This window comes from Salmo salar, chromosome 26, assembly GCF_965601325.2.
Source record: "Salmo salar chromosome 26, fSalSal1, whole genome shotgun sequence".
In the NCBI taxonomy this organism is placed as follows: Eukaryota; Metazoa; Chordata; class Actinopteri; order Salmoniformes; family Salmonidae; genus Salmo; species Salmo salar.
The window spans coordinates 36,531,001-36,542,500 of NC_138316.1; the positions used below are offsets into that span (position 1 = coordinate 36,531,001).

General features: G+C 44.5%; 1 protein-coding gene across 1 annotated transcript in view; it reads left to right on the forward strand.

Moving 5' to 3' along the window:
- LOC106591065 (ADAMTS-like protein 3) overlaps positions 1-11,500 on the forward strand; it is a 70,830-nt gene that overhangs the window by 47,413 nt on the left and 11,917 nt on the right. The window contains exons 13-17 of the mRNA XM_045708304.2: positions 2,508-2,635; positions 3,725-3,853; positions 8,409-8,594; positions 9,761-9,922; positions 10,115-10,396. Coding sequence (XP_045564260.2) covers positions 2,508-2,635; positions 3,725-3,853; positions 8,409-8,594; positions 9,761-9,922; positions 10,115-10,396 — 887 coding nt within the window. The remainder of the gene's footprint in view (positions 1-2,507; positions 2,636-3,724; positions 3,854-8,408; positions 8,595-9,760; positions 9,923-10,114; positions 10,397-11,500) is intronic.

The following is an 11,500-nucleotide window of genomic DNA, read 5'->3' on the forward strand; positions in this document are numbered from 1 at the left end:
GACATTGTGTTGCTCCTCTGTCCTGGATTGGTGGTGTTTGTTCCAGAGCCAAGGGAAGCTCAGACAGACTTATTGGCCTTGAGGAATAGTTTAGCGGCCGGAGAGGAAGGACAGCTCAGAGCATGGGAAGAGGACCAGTCCCTCCAGAGAGGAGAAAAAGAGACTGTCCAGAGAGGGAGTTCAGGGTTAAGGAAGCCCTCTTACCGAGATAGTGTGTGTGTCTGTCTGTGTGTGTCTGTCTGTCTGTGTGTGCGTGCAAGTGTGTATGCACGTGTGTCTGCCAATCAAATGAGCAGGTCTGTGCATGCATGCAAGCAAGGACACGTGTGTGTGTGTGTGTGTGTGTGTGTGTGTGTGTGTGTGTGTGTGTGCGCGCGTTCACGTGTGTCCGAGACTTTAAAACACATACAAAACACGCCGATCGTAGCAATCTCCCACTAATCACACAGATCAACATCTCACTGAAACATGACCTAGGCATCCCAAATGGCACTCTATTCCCTATGTAGTACACTACTTTTGACCAGGGCCCATAGGGTAATAGAGTGCCATTTGGGATGTGTGCATTAACTCAGTGAAAATATGAAAGAGAGGTTCAGCATCATTAAAGGAAATTAGATCTTTAATCGGCTGATTAATTTGATTAGACTATATCAGGACTTTACGTTTATTCTGATTTCATGCACTAATAGCGTCTGCACACACACACACACACACACAGACGATGCACACACGCTATACGCACGCACACTCAGACACAACACACCCACACAATTACATACACACACACGTAGCTGTTGTCTTAACTGGGGTTTGACCCAGTCTGAGATAGTTTGTTTGTAATAGTTTTATGTCATGTGACTGCTGAGAGATCATAGGCTGTACAGTTCTAGACTCTGGTCATGTGACTGATGAGAGATCATACAGTAGGTATACAGTTCTAGACTCTGGTCATGTGACTGATGAGAGATCGTACAGTTCTAGACTCTGGTCATGTGACTGCTCATAGGCTGTACAGTTCTAGACTCTGGTCATGTGACTGATGAGAGATCATAGGCTGTACAGTTCTAGACTCTGGTCATGTGACTGATGAGAGATCATAGGCTGTACAGTTCTAGACTCTGGTCATGTGACTGATGAGTGATCATAGGCTGTACAGTTCTAGACTCTGGTCATGTGACTGATGAGAGATCATACAGTAGGTGTACAGTTCTAGACTCTGGTCATGTGACTGCTGAGAGATCATACAGTAGGTGTACAGTTCTAGACTCTGGTCATGTGACTGATGAGAGATCATACAGTAGGTGTACAGTTCTATACTCTGGTCATGTGACTGCTGAGAGATCATACAGTAGGTGTACAGTTCTAGACTCTGGTCATGTGACTGATGAGAGATCATACAGTAGGTGTACAGTTCTAGACTTTGGTCATGTGACTGCTGAGAGATCATACAGTAGGTGTACAGTTCTAGACTCTGGTCATGTGACTGCTGAGAGATCATACAGTAGGTGTACAGTTCTAGACTCTGGTCATGTGACTGCTGAGAGATCATACAGTAGGTGTACAGTTCTAGACTCTGGCTTTGTGGATGAGATGGTAATCATGAGACAGCCCTGACACAAAGGTCAAGAATAGTGAATTATTTAAAACAAACTTGTATTGCCAAGCTATCTGTAGTGTTTCAGTGAATTATGATGTATAACATGTTAACGTGAATAATGAAGTATAACATGTTAACGTGAATTATGATGTATAACATGTTAAGGTGAATTATGATGTATAACATGTTAACGTGAATTTGGATGTATAACATGTTAAGGTGAATTATGATGTATAACATGTTAACGTGAATTATGATGTATAACATGTTAACGTGAATTTGGATGTATAACATGTTAAGGTGAATTCTGATGTATAACATGTTAACGTGAATTCTGATGTATAACATGTTAACGTGAATTCTGATGTATAACATGTTAACGTGAATTCTGATGTATAACATGTTAAGGTGAATTATGATGCATAACATGTTAACGTGAATTCTGATGTATAACATGTTAACGTGAATTCTGATGTATAACATGTTAACGTGAATTATGAGGTATAACATGTTAACGTGAATTATGAGGTATAACATGTTAACGTGGATTATGAGGTATAACATGTTAACGTGAATTATGATCTATAACATGTTAACGTGAATTATGATCTATAACATGTTAACGTGAATTTGGATGTATAACATGTTAACGTGAATTATGATGCATAACATGTTAACGTGAATTATGATGTATAACATGTTAACGTGAATTCTGATGTATAACATGTTAACGTGAATTTGGATGTATAACATGTACACTATCTTTTTTATATACCACACATTATGTGTATAATCAATTTCCATACAATCAATTTCCTGCACACCAAAAAAGTGTATAGTATTTTATTGTATCATATAGTGATGACTGTGGTTGAGATACATGTCTTGTGTTCCTTTGCTGCTGCAGGGTACACTGGGATATCTCTGGCGGCCTGCATATCTCTAGTCCTGGGCCGGGGGACAGAGGAGTGTACAAGTGCACAGCCTCAAACATCCACGGTTCAGCCTCAGAGACTACACAGCTGCTGTTAGCTGGTGAGTACCCAGTCAACTGGGTTATATATGGGAGGCAGGTAGCCTAGCAGTTAGAGCGTTGGGCCAGTAACCGAAAGGTCACTGGTTTGAATACCCGAGCCTACAAGGTGAAAAATATGCCGATGTGCCCTTTAGCAAGGCACTTAAACCTAATTTGCTCCAGGTGCACCGTACTACTATGGCTGACCCTGTAAAACAACACATTTCACTGCACCTATCCGGTTTATATGACAATTCAACGTGTTATTATATTCATTATTGCACCCCAGCCCCAAGGTTCGCCAAAGTATACGTCGTCTGGTCTTTGGCGTCCCAACGCAAATAGCGTAGTCGGCAATACATTCCTAACCCCCCGTGACTAGCGAGCCGGGAAACAAAGGGGGGAAATATGCGTACTAGTCTTAATAAAACCTCATTTCCACCATCATGTGTTCAGCCAATCAGGTTGCAGCGGCCTGCTGCACGCAGCGTCCAGAAGTAGCTAGCCTCCCTAGCATGGTGGTGGAAATGGGTTTTATTAAGACACTGCTCATAGTTTTCTAGCAGCCCCCCATTAAATGTAGTTCAGGAGGAAACCAATGCTTTTGTAGCCTGATAGGAGGATGTTTTATTTTATGAACCAGTCGCCGGGCGACATGAGTGTATTACCGGCTGGGTTGATTGCGTCGCTCCCTAGAGATAGTACACAACGCCTCTAGGGGTCTCAGCGCTAGGGCACACCGTAGGAAACGGAAAATGAAAACAAGCATTTCTTATTGGACAAGTTCAGGTAGTCCCTCCTGTTTTCAGCCAGTTTGCTTCCGTTTAGTTCCTAGTGAATACGAACATGTCCCAGGTCTGATAAGCATTATAAGCATGCAAATGATTAAATGCTCCAAGTGGAAATTCTCATGTATTCATAGTATGTACACTATTTATAAATCATTTATTAATACTTATTCATGAAAGTTATTATAAAATGTTACTCAGCCCAGAGACACAAATTAAGTGCAAATGGTAATTTATATTTCTTAAAAAACAGTAGTTACAGGGGAGGGGGGATAAATGAGCCACTTGGAAACATTTGTAGTTGTTGTCTGTTTTTCACAGAGCCTCCTGTGATAGCTGTGTCTTGGAGGAATGTATCGGACAAGGAGGTCCCCAGTCTAAGGGCTGTGGTGGGGGGACGGGTCAGCCTACGCCCTGGGGCTAACCTAACTCTAGACTGCCCCGTCACAGGTAGGCCTCACCATAGCAAATAAATCCCATACACTCTTAGGAAAATGCATCCTAAAGGGTTCTACAACTGTCCCCAAAGGAGAACCCTTTTTGGTTTCAGGTAGAACTCTTTTGGGTTCCATGTAGACCCTCTGTGTAAAATGTTCTACATGGAAATCAAAAAAGGTTCTTCAAAGGGTTCTCCTATGGTGTTAGGGTTCCTGCCTTTCTAGGGAGTTTTTCATAGCCACCATGCTTCTACATCTGCATTGCTTGCTGTTTGGGGTTTTAGGCTGGGTTTCTGTATAGCACTTTGTGACATCGACTGATGTTAAGACGGCTTTCTAAATACATTTGATTGATTGAAATGCTCTACATGGAACTCAAAAGGGTTCTACTTGGAACCAAAATGGTTCTTCAAAAGGTTCTCCTATGGGGACAGCCAAATAACCCTTTTAGGTTCTAGATATCACCTTTTTTTCTAAGAGTGTAGAATGGATCATGCCATAGTGATTATAATTATGTGGATCTCATCTGGACAGACAGTCCCTCCATTTTGTGGTTCACATTGTCATGCTCCAAAATGATCTACCATGTGTTTAAATTGAATTTCAAGCAATAATAGATATTTGGTGTAAGGTAGCACATTCTGGCAGACATGATCAAGCTATGAAGTGGACATACCTTGTGTTGAAACTGTATTTCAAACAATAACTTGTATCTATACAGCATATCTATACAATAGTATCTATACAGCATATGTATAGTGAAAATAGTAGGATATTTTGACCACACTGGTCTTGGTCAGTTCTAGTTTTGGCTGCTCTTTGGCAGTAATATACTGTGGTTAACACAAATGAATGTCAGCCTAGTCCTACTGCGATCTAATACGCCAACATGGGTTTTATATATCCATATGGTTATGTGGCAGATCATAGCTACGGTGTAGACACACAGAAAGACACAGTTAGCTGAAAAGTGAATGGTGTGGAAAGCCACCATGCCAGTCAGGGCTCTAGTGGTCGACACATGGATTTAAACTTCCTGGTTCAGTTACAGCTGTAATGATGTGTATAAAATGAGAGCAGAGCTTTGATTGAGAAGTCATGTTTGTGATGAGGCTTGGCAGTTGGCTACAGCATCATGCAATATCACAACATAGTGCAATATGTTGTTGAAAATTATCCCTTTTAGCATTTTTAGCTAGAGAGGTTTGTCATTTATGATCTGAACTGGTATTAGACCAGAGCCCTATCTGACCCCCTATTCCCCATGTAGTGCACTACTTCTGAATCCATATAGGGCACTCAATTTGACCACAGCCCTATCTGACACCCACATTGGGCTGTGGCGCACTATGGGACATTGGGGGATAGGCCGGGGTGTTATTGGAGACAGCCAATAACCTTGACCAACCATACCATAGTTATTGGGTTGAATCCTAAATGCCACCCTCTTCCCTTTATAGCACCCTACTTTTAACCAGGGCCTATAGGGTAGTGCACTATATAGAGAATAGGGAGCCATTTGGAATGTGCCTCCTCATCATCACCTTAATGAGAACCACCTGAGATGAAAGGACATGTTATTTAAGTCTAATTTATTTTGGCCTTACATCTTTACAGAAAACACACACACACACACACACACACACACACACACACATGCATATTATTAATATTATCTCTTTGTGTACATCCAAGGGCCAGCTGTGCTGCCCTGTTCGGAGCCAATTGCAATTTTCCTAAGTTATTTTTTGTGGCACGTAACCACACGACTGAACAGTGGTCAAGGTGTGACAAAACTAGGGCCTGTAGGACCTGCCTTGTTGATAGTGTTGTTAAGAAGGCAGAGCATGGCTTTATTATAGACAGACTTCTCCCCATCTTAGCTACTACTGCATCAATATGTTTTGACCATGACAGTTTACAATCTAGGGTTACTCCAAGCAGTTTAGTCATCTCAACTTGCTCAATTTCCACATTATATGTCTATGTATGCTGATAATTATACAACACGTGGGTCTAATCCTGGATGCTGATTGGTTAAAACAGCGTTCCAGCCAGTGTCTATTCCACAAATTACCACCGGCTAAGGCTATGACTGTCACGCCCTGACCTTAGAGATCCTTTTTATTCTCTATTTGGTTAGGTCAGGGTGTGAGTAGGGTGGGCAATCTATGTTTTCTATTTCTTTGTTGGCCGGGTATGGTTCCCAATCAGAGGCAGCTGTCTATCGTTGTCTCTGATTGGGGATCATACTTAGCCTCCAGCGGGGGTTCCCAGTCCGGAGCCTCCAGCGGGGGTTCCCAGTCCGGAGCCTTCTGCGACGATCTACGGTCCGGAGCCTTCTGCGACGATCCGCGGTCAGGAGTCCCCGGCGACGGATCCGTGGTCAGGAGTCCCCGGCGACGGATCCGCGGTCAGGAGTCCCCGGCGACGGATCCGCGGTCAGGAGCCTCCGGCGACGGTTCCGCGGTCAGGAGCCTCCGGCGACGGTTCCCTGTCCGGAGTCCCCGGCGACGGTTCCCTGTCCGGAGTCCCCGGCGACGGTTCCCTGTCAGGAGTCCCCGGCGACGGTTCCCGGTCCGGAGTCCCCGGCGACGGTTCCCTGTCCGGAGTCCCCGGCGACGGTTCCCGGTCCGGAGTCCCCGGCGACGGTCTACGGTCCGGAGTCCCCGGCGACGATCTATGGTCCGGAGTCCCCGGCGACGATTCACGGTCCGGAGCTTCCGGCGACGATCCCCGCACCAGAGGCGCCACCGAAGTTGGCAGACCCACGAGCGGAGCGGGGTCTGCGTCCCTCACCGGAGCCGCCACCGAGGGGAGATGCCCACCCGGACCCTCCCCTATAGGTTCAGGTTTGCGGCCGGAGTCCGCACCTTTGGGGGGGGTACTGTCACGCCCTGACCTTAGAGATCCTTTTTATTCTCTATTTGGTTAGGTCAGGGTGTGACTAGGGTGGGCAATGTATGTTTTCTATTTCTTTGTTGGCCGGGTATGGTTCCCAATCAGAGGCAGCTGTCTATCGTTGTCTCTGATTGGGGATCATACTTAGGCAGCTTTTTCCCACCTGTAGTTTGTGGGATCTTGTTTTGGTACTGTGCTGTTTATACCCTACTAAACGTTACGTTTCGTTTGTATTTATTATTTTTTTTCGGTGTTCATTTAATAAAGTGAGATGTACGCCTACCACACTGCACCTTAGTCCGACCATCATTACAACGACATTCGTAACAATGACGTTGAAATGTTTATTTACTGTTCAAACTCACTGCACAGTCAACTGTCTTATCAGTCCAGCCAGGCAATTTATAAACTCTATCTCTACTGTAAAAAAGCATGTAGACATTATCTCCCCATTCTTTTAGACTAGCAATATATCCTGCCAATATATCCTGCAAACACCGGCTTCTCAGGCATTATCACTTAAATGACAGTTGTTACGTGGTATTGGTTAGTTAGTTGAATGGAGGTGATACAACATGTGGTAGAGACCATTCTCAACACATGAACCAGAAGAGGTCACAGGAGCAGATATGGGGTACTGCTCAGTGGAGGCTGGTGGGAGGAGCTATAGGAGTACGGGCTCATAGTAATGGCTTGAATAAATGGAACGGTATCAAACACATCAAATATATGGAAATTACATTCCAGCCATTACAATGAGCCCATCTTTATGCTATAGGAAGCCCATATTCCTATCGCATGAAGATGGCGACCTCCATGTAATTACCACAAATGCCTAATTTGCTTAGTTCGCCATATTGTACAATGCTTTCCATTACACATGTTTTGTATTGGCATTGGCACAGTAAACATGATCCCAGTTCTAGCTCCAAAGATGGCGGCAGTCAGAAAAAACGAAACAAGTAGATTGTGCTGATTTACTGGCACATTGGACCATGTCGCACGCCGTAGTTTAAGAACTCTTTGGGTAGTGCTATAAACAATGACTTCATACCTGAATTCCTCCATCTTTATGCACCTTCGCCATTGAAATGGAATTGACCCCCGTCCTGATTCATAGATTGACTATGTGAGACAAAACAGAATGAGCTTGTCTAGTAACAGTCTGGCCGTGGCTGCTCAGACCCAATAGCAATACGTTTGAATAACTGTAGCCAAGTACACGCCAATAGGCACATGCTGTTCAGGTCTGCGTCCCAAACGGTAACCGATTCTCTATATAGTGCACTCATTTTGACCAGGGCCCATACGGAAATAGTGCACTGCATAAGGAATAGGGTGCCATTTGGGACTATACTGTGTGTGTCTGAAGGGAGTCGTTAAGACGTAAGGATTGGCATCCAGTGCTCTGATTTGTCCCAGTGATCTGTAATAACCAGTCTCAAGTAGTCTAATCAGTCTCTCTGTCATCAGGGCGTTCATCTATGTTGGACATTCTATGTGTTTTTGTATTTGTTTAAAGTTAAGTATTCTGTGATTTGTGGGATGTCTGAATCAGTTATCCTCAGTCTTGTCTCTTACACTAGTGCTCTCGTCTGTCTGCGTCTCTCTCTCTCTCTCTCTCCACCTCTTCTCTCTCCCCCTCCTCTCCCCTCTCTCTCTACCAGGTGTGCCTCAGCCTACAGTAACTTGGCAGAGGAAGGAGGGTGTGTTAGATGTAAGCGTGGAGGTACCCCTGCCTTCTGGTTCTCTGTGGCTCCAAAACGTCACTCTCCAGAGCCAAGGCACCTACTCCTGCGTGGCTGCCAACCCCATAGGAAAATCCACCGCTTCCACTGTTCTCCATGTCACCGGTGGGTTCACACACACATGTGAGCATGCATATACACACACGAGCGTACATACACACACACACGAGCGTGTGTACTGTATACACAGATTTACACACAAGTGCTGTGGCAGCCCCCACACGCACACGTGCGCGCGCGCACACACACACACACACACACACAGCTGAGGTATAGGGCTGGCGCTGTGCTAGCTATCACGGTGGTAAAATCCATCTCCTCTCAAATGTTAATCAAACCTCATTGTGGCACGCACACACACACACACACACACACACACACACACACACACACACACACACACACACACACACACACACACACACACACACACACACGCTACCCTGACCAAACCAGGGTGGTCCAAGAACGATTATCCTGAAATATTTGTCTAACACTCAGACATTCACTAAACATGCTCTGTATTCTGTACCGACCATGGTCTACATTTCTCCTCTTACATGATGTCTGTTACTCTGGAACATATCCTAACCTACTGTAAACCTCCACACAACATGATGATAACCTACTATAAACCTCCATACAATGTGATGATAACCTACTGTAAACCTCCAAACAACATAATGACAACCTACTGTAAACCTCCATACAATGTGATGTTATCTTACTGTAAACTTCCAAACAACATGATGACAACCTACTGTAAACCTCCATACAATGTGATGTTATCTTACTGTAAACTTCCAAACAACATGATGACAACCTACTGTAAACCTCCATACAATGTGATGTTACTGTAAACCTCCACACAACATGATGACAACCTACTGTAAACCTCCATACAATGTGATGTTATCTTACTGTAAACCTCCACACAACATGATGACAACCTACTGTAAACCTCCTTACAATGTGATGTTATCTTACTGTAAACCTCCACACAACATGATGACAACCTACTGTAAACCTCAATACACCATGATGATATGTTGACTCATACCAGGACTAATACAGAAATGAGACGAGGGATTAATCAAACTATGACAACACTTGAAGCCTGTCCTGAAGGCCCTAGTTAGAACATGGTAGGGGAGGAGGAAAGAAACATTCTGCCATATTGTTTAGATTTGACTGTGGTTTCACTTTTCTTGCCCCAGTGAATTATTGATTGACGGATGGATTTATTAATTGATTGATGGATTGATTGACAGGTCCAGCTCCAGACCCAGCTCCAGGCCCAGCTCCAGACCCAGCTCCAGGCAGAGGTTCTACAATGTCCCAGCAGTTCAAGGAGCTGAGCAGGAGGAGAGTCCTCATGGCTTCACGCATGGGAACCACTGTGACCATCAGACCTGGAGACATGCTACGCATAGGTACTGCACACACACTTACACAAGTATGAATGAACACACACACACACACACACACACACACACACACACACACACACACACACACACACACACACACACACACACACACACACACACACACACACACACACACACACACACACACTGCATCAAGCCTTCATAATAACCAATGGCCTCCCTCTCTCCTTCCAGGATGCCCAGTGGTTCCAGACCATAGAGGGCCTGTCCGTTGGGACTACCAGAACCACACTCTGAAGGAGTCCACCTGGACCGGACCAGACCTTGCCCCAGGACAGAGGCTGGGTCCTGGGCAGGATCAGGGTCTGGGTCCTGGTCTGGGTCTTCAGTACCGTATACTGGTGGGAGGTCGTGTTCTGGAGGTGCAGGGAAGGTTCTCCGGACACTACCGGTGCCAGACGCCCATCCACGACAACACACAGCTGCTGTCCGCTTGGATCCACGTCCATGCTGAAGGTGTGTGTGTGTGCGTGCCTGCGTGTGCGGTTTACGCACAACTTTCTGCTAGCCATAATTTATAACATTTAATAAGACCCACTCCACAAAGTTCTCATAACATTCCATGTACCGTAAATTCCGGACTATAAGCCGCAACTTTTTTCCCACGCTTTGAACCTCGCGGCTTAAACAATGACGCGGCTAATATATGGATTTTTCCCGCTTTCAATTATTATTATTATTTTTTTTTTTAAACACATTCTGTGACGTGCTCAGTTTTTTGGCGGCATGAAGCTTTCATTAGACCAATGAAATTGCCGAACGGGTTAATAACCTCTTACAGCTCCTTGGTCACAAACAGTGACAAGAGCGACAATGAAAACGATCCAATATCGGATGAAGAAATTCTGAGGCTATTCAACTCAGACACCGAAGGAATGACTTCAGAGGTTTCAGTGCACAGGAGGAGGAAGATAGTGACCAATGACTTTCTTGGTAGGCTACTGTTTACTGCAACAACAAAAAAATTTACAAGCCGTGTTTCGTTAAAGCCTATTTATTTTTGTTACAAGCCGTGTTTCGTTAAAGCCTGTGTAAAGTTCATTTGTTTCAATGTACCGGTAGGCACCTGCGGCTTATAGACATGTGCGGCTTATTTATGTTCAAAATATATATATTTTTTAAATTCAGTGGGTGCGGCTTATATTCAGGTGCGCTTAATAGTCCGGAAATTACGGTAATTCATTGTAATTACAGGTATGTGTGCAGTCCGATGTTACACTGAACTGACGTGTGTGTGTGCATGTGTCTTAACTGGTGTGTCTATTCACTGACTTCTAATGCTCTTATTGTACATATCAACCCATTCCCTTTGTAGAGCTCCGTTAAGCCTCCCTTCTCCCTCCACTTATGTCCTGTTCTTAATAACTGGATCAAACACACACATGATGGCTATTGTGCTGTCAGGTCCAACCTCACTTTCAGTGTTTGTCCCAAATGGCAACCTATTTCCTACATAGTGCGCTACTTTTGACCAGCGTACTATGGATACATAGTGCACTACTTTTGTACTATGTAGGGAATATTGTATAGTTTGGAACACAATCTCAGCCTATCTGTGGA